The 13,637-nt window shown below is 47.2% G+C and overlaps 2 protein-coding genes across 2 annotated transcripts; both read right to left on the bottom strand.

Annotated features, from left to right (window-relative positions):
* Positions 1–805: 805 nt before the first annotated feature.
* Positions 806–5,834, bottom strand: LOC142372864 (uncharacterized). Its single transcript, XM_075455860.1, has 8 exons — positions 5,398–5,834; positions 5,279–5,311; positions 4,666–4,719; positions 4,455–4,582; positions 4,133–4,268; positions 3,982–4,052; positions 1,545–1,773; positions 806–895 (listed from the first exon to the last, which is right to left on the bottom strand). The coding sequence occupies exons 1-7, from the start codon at positions 5,444–5,446 to the stop codon at positions 1,555–1,557; spliced, it is 690 nt and encodes a 229-aa protein (XP_075311975.1). The 5' UTR covers positions 5,447–5,834; the 3' UTR covers positions 806–895; positions 1,545–1,554.
* Positions 5,835–5,878: 44 nt separating this feature from the next.
* Positions 5,879–12,024, bottom strand: LOC142373295 (uncharacterized). Its single transcript, XM_075456498.1, has 3 exons — positions 11,829–12,024; positions 8,381–8,582; positions 5,879–6,407 (listed from the first exon to the last, which is right to left on the bottom strand). The coding sequence occupies exons 1-3, from the start codon at positions 12,022–12,024 to the stop codon at positions 5,879–5,881; spliced, it is 927 nt and encodes a 308-aa protein (XP_075312613.1).
* Positions 12,025–13,637: the final 1,613 nt, after the last annotated feature.

The following is a 13,637-nucleotide window of genomic DNA, read 5'->3' as shown; positions in this document are numbered from 1 at the left end:
AGGATCAGGGTCAGGGTCAGGGTCAGGGTCAGGGTCAGGGTCAGGATCAGGATCAGGGTCAGGGTCAGGGTCAGGATCAGGATCAGGATCAGGGTCAGGGTCAGGATCAGGATCAGGGTCAGGGTCAGGGTCAGGGTCAGGGTCAGGGTCAGGATCAGGATCAGGGTCAGGGTCAGGGTCAGGGTCAGGGTCAGGGTCAGGATCAGGGTCAGGATCAGGGTCAGGGTCAGGATCAGGATCAGGATCAGGGTCAGGGTCAGGGTCAGGGTCAGGGTCAGGAACAGGGTCAGGGTCAGGGTCAGGATCAGGGTCAGGGTCAGGGTCAGGGTCAGGATCAGGATCAGGATCAGGGTCAGGGTCAGGATCAGGATCAGGATCAGGGTCAGGGTCAGGGTCAGGGTCAGGGTCAGGGTCAGGATCAGGATCAGGATCAGGGTCAGGGTCAGGGTCAGGATCAGGATCAGGGTCAGGGTCAGGGTCAGGAACAGGGTCAGGGTCAGGGTCAGGATCAGGGTCAGGGTCAGGGTCAGGGTCAGGGTCAGGGTCAGGATCAGGGTCAGGGTCAGGATCAGGATCAGGGTCAGGGTCAGGGTCAGGATCAGGATCAGGGTCGGGGTCGGGGTCAGGAACAGGGTCAGGGTCAGGGTCAGGATCAGGGTCAGGGTCAGGATCAGGGTCAGGGTCAGGGTCAGGGTCAGGGTCAGGGTCAGGGTCAGGGTCAGGATCAGGGTCAGGATCAGGGTCAGGGTCAGGATCAGGGTCAGGATCAGGATCAGGATCAGGGTCAGGGTCAGGATCAGGGTCAGGATCAGGATCATGTCTTCAGGTGGGTGGTCAGATGATGAAGAAAGGGAGGAACACAAACTCTCGGTGGCCGGGAGAACAAGAGCAGCGTCTGAAATGATGGCAGATGTTAGTAAAGCCAGCAAACTATTTTAATCAATCAGGTGTTCATAATTGTGATAATTACTGTAATTGTATTGTTCAAATGATAAATAATAGCACTAACAGCAAAAGTGGTTCCAACACAGGCAACAATAAAGGCCGTGGAAGAGGTGGAGCATGGCCAGATGGAACAAAGGGAAGTGCAAATCAGGACTTTTAGAGGATTGTTTCCCAACTGAACAATCAATGAAGATGTGTTTAACGTTTCTCAAGAGATAAACATAAGCTTTTTACTTTTTTACTGTTTTGTAGACTGAGAAAGAAGACATTTTCATGTCCATTAGAAATGAGATGGAGAGAAATAAAAGATATTCAAAGAATGGAACCCGTTTTTTGTCCCTTTATTTTCAATAAGGTTTCTAGGTACAGTGGTTTTTGATCTGGACCTGGTCTAATGTGGTCTATATACTCAAAATAGTGTGAAACGTGTCTATTGCATTTTCACAAATATAATAAAGGTTTCACAAATCCCAAACAAGGTTTTAATGAATCTACAGCCTCTTTAGAATAATTCCATCCAGATCTGAGCAGTGTAACTAATGTAGTTTCCATACAGGAACCTGTTTCATGTCTTGTATGGTACGCTGACTGCCACATACCGGAGGAGCTTTAAGCTCTGGGCTGCATCAGGCTGAGTCCCAGCACACTGAGGGCCAGAACCTCCAGCAGAACCGGGGCCGGCCGGTTCCAGGCGTCGCTCAGCTCTGCCAGCGTCTGCTCGGTGGAACAGAGGAGGTCGGCCACCCAGCGGAGCCCCCCGTCCTCCTGCAGGGGGGCGGGCGGCGACTCTGGGAGCGTGGCCCGGCCGTCCTGCTGCAGAGCGTCCACCTGCAGGCAGAATGAAGCCCACCTTAGATCTCTGGTTCTGATGCCTCCAGCCGGGCAGGCAGAACCCTCTCTGTCACATTCAGCTGCATACAATTTAAATGTTTAATAGTTGTATGTACATAAACCTAGAAATACTACATAAACGTTACTCTGAAAGTGTATCGTTAAAATCTACTAAGTTACTTCATAACAGCAAATACTACAGATATATAAAATTTACTTAAAATTTTGTCGCGATAAAAAAATATTTTATCGCGCATTAACGCAGGTTTTTATTTATTTATTTATTTTTAATTAAAAAAATAAAAATAAAACAACATTTTTGGGGGGCTTTTGTGCCTTTAATGGATGCACTGAAAAAAGTGACTTTTTGGTGAAGTAAACTCTGTTAGAGTAACTGTCATAATCTCTAGATTCAGTAAGAACTCGAGTTTCTTAAGTGAAATTAAACATTTTATTAACGTAATACATGAATTATGGGGGAAGAGTAAGTTTTACTCAGGTTTCCTCATACAATTTAAATGTTTAATAGTTGCATGTACATAAACCTAGAAATACGACCTAAACTTTACTCTGAAAGTTAAAATCTACTAACATAACAGCAAATACTGCAGATATATCAAATTTACTTAAAATTTTGAGTAAAATGATGTTCCTGCCTATGAAAAACAAGTAGACTTTACTTCATTTGTTTCACTAAATATAACTTAAAACTTAGATGTAATTAAGTAAATGTTACTTAATATCTTCAAAACTGTTATGTTTTATGGTGAGTAAAATTTAAACTTTAAATATTACTTAAATCATCTGAGTGCAAATACTTACAAAGGGTTTTTTAAGTAAATCTACAAGCTGAACTCACTGGGATGTTCTCACACTTTCTACCTTTGTGGGAAAGGAACAGCGCAGGTTCTGATTTACAGCAGCAGGGGGCGCAGTGGTTCCATTTATCTGAACTTCAACTAACGACACGTTTGTTTTCGGGTTATAAAATGTGATCTCATGTGATTAAATGTTCTCAGCCACATCCAGAGTTTAAACTTCTGTGTGGAAACAACTTAAACCTGGAGAACAATGTAATGTAACCATGAGATGGCAACTTCAGCTCAGGTTATCGCTCAGTATCAGTAATCCATCTCTCCTCCAGTTTACAGCATTTAGGCTGCGTTCCAAACTGCATACTACTCCTACTACTCCTACTTCTCCTACTACTCCTACTACTCCTACTACTCCTACTACTCATACTACTCCTACTACTCCTACTTCTCCTACTACTCCTACTTCTACTTCTCCTACTACTCCTACTTCTCCTACTATTCCTACTTCTCCTACTACTCCTACTTCTCCTACTACTCATACTTCTCCTACTACTCCTACTACTCCTACTTCTACTTCTCCTACTTTTCCTACTTCTCCTACTACTCCTACTTCTCCTACTATTCCTACTTCTCCTACTACTCCTCCTACTACTCATACTACTCATACTTCTCCTACTTCTCCTACTACTCCTACTTCTCCTACTACTCCTACTACTCATACTACTCATACTTCTCATACTACTCATACTTCTCCTACTTCTCCTACTACTCATACTTCTCGTATTACTCCTACTAGTCATACTACTCCTACTTCTCCTACTTCTCCTACTACTCCTACTTCTCCTACTACTCCTACTACTCATACTACTCCTACTTCTCATACTACTCATACTTCTCCTACTTCTACTACTCCTACTACTCATACTTCTCCTACTACTCATACTTCTCGTACTACTCCTACTTCTCCTACTACTCCTACTACTCCTACTACTCATACTACTCCTACTTCTCCTACTTCTCATACTAACTTTCTGAGTTAGTATGCGAGTTTGAGTCAACCAGAAGTTCCCGGATGCATACTAGATTCTCTAAATGTTGGGTATGCATCATGAGGTTACTACTCATACTCAAACTACCCAAGATGCAACGTAACGTGACGTCGCCGATCGTCATTTCCTGTCAAAACGGCAGTTTCAAGCTAGCTACAACGAGGGTAGGTTCACTTCCTGTTTTCAAAACAAAAGCACCAATTGTATGGTAATGGCTTTCCCTATGATAAAAGGCAACGGGTATTTTATTTTGTAAAAATAACCGGAAGTGCGTTGCTCACTGCGGCTAGCTTTACTTGGTGGGCTCATACTTAAACGTGTCGGACAGTGAATCCACCCACCAGCTGTCGGAGGACTCTCATCGTTTCAGGATCGCAGGAGGTCAGAAGCGGCGGCATTCCCTCGGGAAGGTCTGCACAGAAAGCGAGGCGTTAAAAACGAGCTCCTAACATCCACCGCTCGCTGGATGCGACCACAGATGGGCTGACTCACTGTCCATGGCGCTCACCAGCAGGTGAACGGCGTCCCTGGCAGCTGAGGAGACGCCGGAGACATCCAGAAGATCCAGGAAGGAGGAGACGGCCGCAGGCGGAGGCCGGGCGCTCGCTCCTGTGTTGGGCTGGTGCAGCTGAGAGGAGACAGGAGACAGGTCCATGCTCATTGGACAGCTGAGAGGAGACAGGTCCATGCTCATTGGACAGCTGAGAGGAGACAGGTCCATGCTCATTGGACAGCTGAGAGGAGACAGGTCCATGCTCATTGGACAGCTGATACTCCCCAGGTTTCATTTAAACACTTTAAACGCTCCTCGTACCGTTTCCTCCAGCAGAGTCAGAGCCTCTCCGTCCTCCACCACCTCTCTGAGTTTGTTCAGCAGATCCCGGCGGCTGGACTCGGGCAGCTCGACCAGCGGCCGCAGGAGTCCCTCCTTCATCTGGATCTCTGCAGGAAGAACCGGATCAGAACCTCTGAAGGCTGGAACGGGCCCAGCACACTCTGAAAGTCACTCTGAAAGTCACACCCACCTTCTCTGACTTGTGGTAGCACCTCAGAGTCTGAGCTGTCACAGCTGAGCCGGCCTGAGAACACAACCGAAGAGGATCAGATCCGAACGGAACCGGCCACACATTTAACTGTTCAAAGAGTCCTTTATCCATGTGATCTGTGTTCATGATGCGCTTCATGAAGGTCAGACCTCTGTGAGAACTTTTTTTTACCAATTTAAACTTTTCAGGTTCTTCTTGATTTCCTCGCCATCGTTCTTCAGAGCAGAGACCGCATGGATCTGACTCAGTGGGGTCACATGGCACCGAAAGGATCGGATTATTGGCTCAATCACAATCAGACTGAGTTATTAAGTGCATGTAGACACCTTAAGATGTAAGAGGAAGTAAAATAAAAACGGTCCACTTCTCGGGACAGATGCTCTACAAAGTGCTCATTTTAAAGGAAACTTGATTCCTTCTGGTTCTTCCTCTAATTCAAGCCAAAAAACCTTGTCTTAACCCAGCTTCTGCATCAGATTCCTGATCAGACCAAAGATGCTGTACGTGCTCATCAGTCGAAGCTTAAAGGTCCATCAGAATGTTTGATTCCCAGAACAGAATTAACAAAGAGACAAAGCATGCAACAACCTACTTTGTTTGTGAGTCCAGGGTTCAAATGAGATATCTGAAAAACCCAAAAAGAGAGAAATGACTCCAAAGCCCACTCAACCCACTGAAACACAAACAGATTGAACAGTGTGTTTAACCTACCCAGCTTCTTATCCTTGAACTTGATCTCGACGAGGCCGTAAGCAAACATGGATTCTTCCAGCACCGTGAAGCTCGTCTCCTCCTTACGGCTGCCCTGATGGAACAAGTCAGAGATCGATCAGTGGAGATCGATCAGTGGAGATCGATCAATGGAGATCGATCAGTGGAGATCGATCAGTGGAGATCGATCAATGGAGATCGATCAGTGGAGATCAATCAGTGTAGATCGATCAGTGGAGATCAATCGGGTCAGCACACGGCTCCATGAGCTGGTTCCGAGGTCTTAAGCTCTCGGTCAGTTACCGTAGTAACAGACTCTATAACTACACCCGAGGTGTTCCCAGGTCAGATGGGATGTATAATCCCTCCAGAGGGTTCTGGTTCTGACCCGGGGCCTCCTGACAGGAGAAATCCTGACAGAAGAACCACCTCAGCTGACTCCTTTCTGTGAGGAGGAGCAGCAGCTGCACTCCCAGCTCCCTCAGATTGTGGAGCGCCTCCCCCTGGATTGTGGAGGCCCTCCCCCTGGATTGTGGAGCTCCTCCCCCTGGATTGTGGAGGCCCTCCCCCTGGATTGTGGAGCTCCTCCCACTGGATTGTGGAGCCCCTCCCCCTGGATTGTGGAGCTCCTCCCACTGGATTGTGGAGCCCCTCCCCCTGGATTGTGGAGCTCCTCCTCCTGGATGGTGGAGCTCCTCCCCCTGGATGGTGGAGCCACTCCCTCTATTTCTAAGCCCCGCCCCCTCTGAAGGAAACTAATTTCAGCCGCTTGTATCCACGCCCTCCTTCTTTGGGTCTCAGATCCGTGCCCACATGGCAGTATTTCTGCAGGCTCACTCGCCTTCACACGCAGACTCATCGTTTTCTGACAGGATGCTGAGATGGAGCCGTCCCTCTTAGCCTTTCGGGTCACTTTGACCGGTCTGGTGTTGTAAACTGTCTGGTGGACAAAGGTGAGTTTGTCATTCTCCTTCAGCCCAAGCTCAGCTACCTTGGCCTGTTTAAACGCCCTGAAAGACAGACAGAACAGTTACTGTCAGCAACAAGTCAGTTACTGTGGGTCAGGAACAGCAACAAGTCAGTTACTGTGGGTCAGGAACAGCAACAAGTCAGTTACTGTGGGTCAGGAACAGCAACAAGTCAGTTACTGTGGGTCAGGAACAGCAACAAGTCAGTTACTGTGGGTCAGGAGCAGCAACAAGTCAGTTACTGTGGGTCAGGAACAGCAACAAGTCAGTTACTGTGGGTCAGGAGCAGCAACAAGTCAGTTACTGTGGGTCAGGAGCAGCAACAAGTCAGTTACTGTGGGTCAGGAACAGCAACAAGTCAGTTACTGTGGGTCAGGAACAGCAACAAGTCAGTTACTGTGGGTCAGGAGCAGCAACAAGTCAGTTACTGTGGGTCAGGAACAGCAACAAGTCAGTTACTGTGGGTCAGGAACAGCAACAAGTCAGTTACTGTGGGTCAGGAACAGCAACAAGTCAGTGACTGTGGGTCAGGAGCAGCAACAAGTCAGTTACTGTGGGTCAGGAACAGCAACAAGTCAGTTACTGTGGGTCAGGAGCAGCAACAAGTCAGTTACTGTGGGTCAGGAGCAGCAACAAGTCAGTTACTGTGGGTCAGGAACAGCAACAAGTCAGTTACTGTGGGTCAGGAGCAGCAACAAGTCAGTTACTGTGGGTCAGGAACAGCAACAAGTCAGTTACTGTGGGTCAGGAGCAGCAACAAGTCAGTTACTGTGGGTCAGGAGCAGCAACAAGTCAGTTACTGTGGGTCAGGAACAGCAACAAGTCAGTTACTGTGGGTCAGGAACAGCAACAAGTCAGTTACTGCGGGTCAAGAGCAGCAACAAGTCAGTTACTGTGGGTCAGGAACAGCAACAAGTCAGTTACTGTGGGTCAAGAGCAGCAACAAGTTAGTTACTGTGGGTCAGGAGTAGCAACAAGTCAGTTACTGTGGGTCAGGAGTAGCAACAAGTCAGTTACTGTGGGTCAGGAACAGCAACAAGTCAGTTACTGTGGGTCAGGAGCAGCAACAAGTCAGTTACTGTGGGTAAGGAACAGCAACAAGTCAGTTACTGTAGGTCTGGAGTAGCAACAAGTCAGTTACTGTGGGTCAGGAACAGCAACAAGTCAGTTACTGTGGGTCAGGAGTAGCAACAAGTCAGTTACTGTGGGTCAGGAGCAGCAACAAGTCAGTTACTGTGGGTCAGGAACAGCAACAAGTCAGTTACTGTGGGTCAGGAGCAGCAACAAGTCAGTTACTGTGGGTCAGGAGCAGCAACAAGTCAGTTACTGTGGGTAAGGAACAGCAACAAGTCAGTTACTGTGGGTAAGGAACAGCAACAAGTCAGTTACTGTAGGTCTGGAGTAGCAACAAGTCAGTTACTGTGGGTCAGGAACAGCAACAAGTCAGTTACTGTGGGTCAGGAGTAGCAACAAGTCAGTTACTGTGGGTCAGGAGAAGCAACAAGTCAGTTACTGTGGGTCAGGAACAGCAACAAGTCAGTTACTGTGGGTCAGGAACAGCAACAAGTCAGTTACTGTGGGTCAGGAGCAGCAACAAGTCAGTTACTGTAGGTCAGGAGCAGCAACAAGTCAGTTACTGTGGGTCAGGAGCAGCAACAAGTCAGTTACTGTGGGTCAGGAACAGCAACAAGTCAGTGACTGTGGGTCAGGAACAGCAACAAGTCAGTGACTGTGGGTCAGGAACAGCAACAAGTCAGTTACTGTGGGTCAGGAACAGCAACAAGTCAGTTACTGTGGGTCAGGAGCAGCAACAAGTCAGTGACTGTGGGTCAGGAGCAGCAACAAGTCAGTTACTGCGGGTCAGGAGCAGCAACAAGTCAGTTACTGTGGGTCAGGAGCAGCAACAAGTCAGTTACTGTGGGTCAGGAGCAGCAACAAGTCAGTTACTGTGGGTCAGGAGCAGCAACAAGTCAGTTACTGTGGGTCAGCAGTAAATCCACATGGATGAACTGTACCTGTTCCTCAGGTTTGTAATGACGGCCGTCTTCTTCTTGATGCTGACAGGCAGAGCCAGGCCGTCCACAGTGTCAGAGCTGGCTGAGATTTGAGCTTCTCCCACCAGCTGCTGTCCTCCCACCACGCTGCCGCTGGTTTCCACAGAAGTCACGAAATCCTTCACCAGATCCTCCTCCTGAAAGTCTGACAGGGGGGCGGAGCCTCAGTGACAGGGGGCGGAGCCTCAGTGACAGGGGGCGGAGCCTCAGTGACAGGGGGCGGAGCCTCAGTGAAACTGCTGTTGGGGTCAGGTCCAGTGGCGGCTCCTGACGTTTTTTTTAGGTAGTGCAATTTCCCCCCTTTATGTCCATAAGTACCATAAAAGTCCACAGGACTGAGGTATATTTGTCTTGGTAGCGAGACCATTTCCCTAACTTGTTTGTGCCTATAAATTCAGATTTCAGATATCAATTTTAGGCAATATCTCTTTTGTCCACCAGATGGCAACACTGAACTAGTTAAAAGTGTCAAACTAGGGAAGTTACATTGTGAAACATTTTTTGTTATTTTTTGCATATTTTGCCAATCAGTTAATATTACACCTTAACCATTATTTATTTATTTTCCTCATATTGTTCCAGGATTCTATGAAATAAGTAAACACATAAGCTCTTAATGATAAGATTCATTAAATTTTCATTCTAAAGAATGTCATTAAAATGACAGCATATAAATTCAAGTCAAGTGTTTATTGAAGTTTTGGAAAATATGACTTAGAAAAGCATAACCAGTTGTCAAACATGGTTAAGTGCAGCTTACTTATGTGAGATTTCTCTCTTTTTTAAATATAATACTGCACCATTAACAATGAATGTGTCATTATACATTCTGCTATTATTGTCAACATTATTTAAAAGATTTCAATCATTACAAGTCAATGACTGAGCACAAAAGGGTAAGTTATTTAGCTACATCAAATACGACCTGGAAAAATAGCAGGGTTGGTGGAGCCCTGGGTTTCATCTTTGCCTCGCAAGGCTAGCTCGAAAATCCCGCAAAATCCTTCCAAACTTCCTTCTCCGCATTAGTACGACGACTAAAGGGTACTTCTTTCAGAGACACTACCGTATTGTTGCACTCGACATTCGCCATCTTCTTCGTAGAATGTTCATGGTCCCGCGCAGCAGAAATTAGGGCTGAACGATATATCATTATCGTATCTATATCGAGATATGAACATTCAAGAAAGTAATTTCGAAAAAGCAACGATATAAACGATATATTTCCCCCGCGCTCGCCCTGCTTATCCAGCTCCGGCAGTCACCATAAACATTACTTTTAAGATTGCGCTTGAACGCACCCCACCGCCAGCCAACCACAAAGCTTATTTCACGCTTGCTGTGGATCGACAGCTGAAGCCAACCAATGACAAACATAGGAGGGTGGGAGTGAGGGAGAAGTAGACTGAGACGCACACAGCCACACAGTCACGGGGAGATCAAAACGAAAGAAACGGAAGAAAAATGACTCTTTGGCCGGTGGCAGTGCAGAATCTAATTTTGTGCCACAACATAAATCATCCTCCATTATTTGGAGGTATTTTGGATTTAGAAAGGATGATGTCGACCAGAGCGAGGTGTTGTGCAGGTCGTGCTTGGCGAAAATTAATCAATAAAACTGCACTCTTTTGTTTTATGATGTTTTTATTTTTCTGAAAAATGCTTGGTTTTCACCGAACCCGTAGTCATATCGTATCGATATCGAGATATCTGGCATGAATATCGAGATATGAAATTTTGAACATATCGTTCAGCCCTAGCAGACATAGGACGAAAGCACGTTGTGTGTCGTTTGTGCGAGCACATAAACCCGAATAGAAAATGTATTGGGAGCATGATTTTTGGAAAAAAACTGACGTACCATTCATGTCAATGGGTAGCCTGGGTGCCAGCCGGACTTAGCCCCGGTCATAAAATTTTTGGTCGGGAAGTTGGGTCTGGCTCTGCTCAGTTGGGAAATCTCTATGCTCGACATCAAAACAGTCGACCCAATCAGATTGCCAGGGCGGGCTTTATACGATGATGGACAGATGATCAACAGGGACATTATCGACTACGTCACTACAGAGCGCTTGGTTTGAATTCGTTTGAAACAAACATGGCTGCCGCTGGAGAGCTAGGGTGTGTAGATTCTGCCATCGAGTCTGTTCTACAGGATCTCTACATTGCATTCATTTTGAAAGACGAACAGAGGAACGCGATAAAGGCTTTTATCGATAGAAAAGATGTTTTTGCCGTCCTTCCTACAACAAGTGTGTGTCGCTTAATCTACGTCACATACTACGTTGCTCTGATTGGTTGTAGGTCTATCCAATTGAGCGAAGAGGCATTTTTTCTCCTGGTTCGGTTGAAACACGCCCCATACTCAAAACTCTATTGAGTATCAGACTCACATTCTGACTAGAATCGTGAGTATGACATAGTCAGGCTAGTCAATGGGAGCTTCCTGGTGCAAATTCGACCCTGACAGAAATCGCCCCAAATGGGTGTGGCAACACCAGGCGCGACCTTAATCTGATTGGACAATGACATATACAACCAGTTTGCCTACAGCAGGGGTTCCCAAACTTTTCCATGCCAAGGCCCCCCAAACAGTATCAGCTTCTGGCCCCCTTTGCAAACCACAGACAATGCTACAAAATATGTAAAGAAACATCAACTTTTAGAAGGTATTTTCTTTCTTTTCTTCACGGACAGCAGCTCGCTGTGTGAATGCAGCCTGACTAAATGCTCTTCTTTACGTCTGAAGAAGTCGACCGTTTTTTCGGACTCTGACGAATGTTTTTGTGTCGAGTGACGCTGAAGTTTCGAAGGTTTTGAACACTCATTTGAGAGGGTCTCCAGACAGAGGACGCTGTAAAGCCAAACTTAATTAAAGCTGCCTCGTACTTTCTGATTTTAGTCGGCCAGTTATTTCAGTCTCTTCGTAGTCAAAAATCTGTCCATTTTGGCAAAGCTAGCTACACGCTAGCTTGAGGAGCAGAGCAGCTTCAGAACAGGCGCAAACCGCCAGGTCTACCATGTTTTGACTGGCAGCCAATCAGAAAGACAAGCATGGCAAATAACACTTCGATATGATATATTATTATAAATTGTATTTTACAATACTGATTTAAAAAAAATGTGACAATTTTTTATAATGATGTTAAAAAAAATTGAATTCTATTTTTTTATTTTTGCATTTTTTTTCTTATCTTCACTCCAATTTTCTGAGGCCCCCCCGCGGCCCCCACTTTGAAAACCACTGGCCTACAGTAGATCAGTCCCGCCTTAGCAACTAGATTTGAAATAAAACAAACAAAAAAAACCTCCTTGTTTGGTAGTGCGTCGCACAAATCGCCCCTATGAAGGAACCGCCGCTGCACCTGGGGGGCAGGTTACTCACCTGGGGGGCAGGCAGGTTACTCACCTGGGGAGAAATCCTCCTCCATGAGCTCGGGCAGCGTGCACATCATGGTCTTGTACTTTGGAAGCTGCCAGAATCTTCCCTCTCTGACTTTGACCAGAGTCAGAAGGTCCAATTTTTTATTCAAGTCGTCGTTGGGGATGAGATTCCTCTGAGCTCCCACATTTTTAACAAGTGCTTTGGTTTCAGCGGCAAACATCTTCTGAGGACACAAAGAGCGAGGAAAACAAATACTGGAACTTTAGAGTTTTCCCTTCATACCATGTAGGTTTGGTCACATTTAGACCAATTATGTTGTGTTTGGTGGGATCACTGTCAGCTAAATATGGAGCTGGAGCTCCTCCCTCCGGATTTTGGAACCCCTCCCCTTGGATGGTGGACAGTTTTGGGAGTAACGGCGTTTAAGTATAACGGCGTTACTAAAGGTGTTATTTTTCCAGTAACGGAGTAATCTAATTAATTACTTTTACCGTTACAACGCCGTTATCGTTACTGAGAATATAAAGTGGCGCGTTACTACAATTTGGTTGTAGGCTTTCGGCTACACATCAGCTGCACGCTGCCTGGAGAGAGCAGGGGTGGGGATGATGACACCGTTGCAAATGCGATGATGATTGGCTGGGTGGGCAGATACGGTGGCCAACACGTGCAAACGCGCCGCAAACGGAAAAACAAATCCAACAGTAAAACGCAGCAAGAGAAAAATGCGGCAATCACAAAAACGACCGGAGCATACCCGCTGCAAACTTCAAAACACATGCACATCCAAATGCAGCTAGCTAACCCAACCCCAGGCCCAAATGAAGCTAGCTAACCCAACCCCAGACCCAAATGCAGCGAGCTAATCCAACCCCCAAGCCCAAATGCAGCTAGCTAACCCAACCCCAGGCCCAAATGCAGCTAGCTAACCCAACCCCAAGCCCAAAGGCAGCTAGCTAACCCAACCCCCAAGCCCAAATGCAGCTGCTAACCCAACCCCAGGCCCAAATGCAGCTGCTAACCCAACCCCCAGGCCCAAATGCAGCTAGCTAACCCAACCCCCAAGCCCAAATGCAGCTAGCTAACCCAACCCCCAAGCCCAAATGCAGCTGCTAACCCAACCCCAGGCCCAAATGCAGCTGCTAACCCAACCCCCAGGCCCAAATGCAGCTAGCTAACCCAACCCCCAAGCCCAAAGGCAGCTAGCTAACCCAACCCCCAAGCCCAAAGGCAGCTAGCTAACCCAACCCCCAAGCCCAAATGCAGCTGCTAACCCAACCCCAGGCCCAAATGCAGCTGCTAACCCAACCCCCAGGCCCAAATGCAGCTAGCTAACCCAACCCCCAAGCCCAAATGCAGCTAGCTAACCCAACCCCCAAGCCCAAATGCAGCTGCTAACCCAACCCCAGGCCCAAATGCAGCTGCTAACCCAACCCCCAGGCCCAAATGCAGCTAGCTAACCCAACCCCCAAGCCCAAAGGCAGCTAGCTAACCCAACCCCCAAGCCCAAATGCAGCTGCTAATCCAACCCCAGGCCCAAATGCAGCTAGCTAACCCAACCCCAGGCCCAAATGCAGCTAGCTAACCCAACCCCAGGCCCAAATGCAGCTAGCTAACCTAACCCCAGGCCCAAATGCAGCTAGCTAACCCAACCCCAGGCCCAAATGCAGCTAGCTAACCCAACCCCCAAGCCCAAATGCAGCTAGCTAACCCAACCCCAGGCCCAAATGCAGCTGCTAACCCAACCCCCAGGCCCAAATGCAGCTAGCTAACCCAACCCCCAAGCCCAAATGCAGCTAGCTAACCCAACCCCCAAGCCCAAATGCAGCTGCT

This window comes from Odontesthes bonariensis, chromosome 22, assembly GCF_027942865.1.
Source record: "Odontesthes bonariensis isolate fOdoBon6 chromosome 22, fOdoBon6.hap1, whole genome shotgun sequence".
In the NCBI taxonomy this organism is placed as follows: Eukaryota; Metazoa; Chordata; class Actinopteri; order Atheriniformes; family Atherinopsidae; genus Odontesthes; species Odontesthes bonariensis.
Note: the sequence above shows the minus strand (reverse complement) of the source record. Positions and strands in the feature narration are given on the sequence as shown.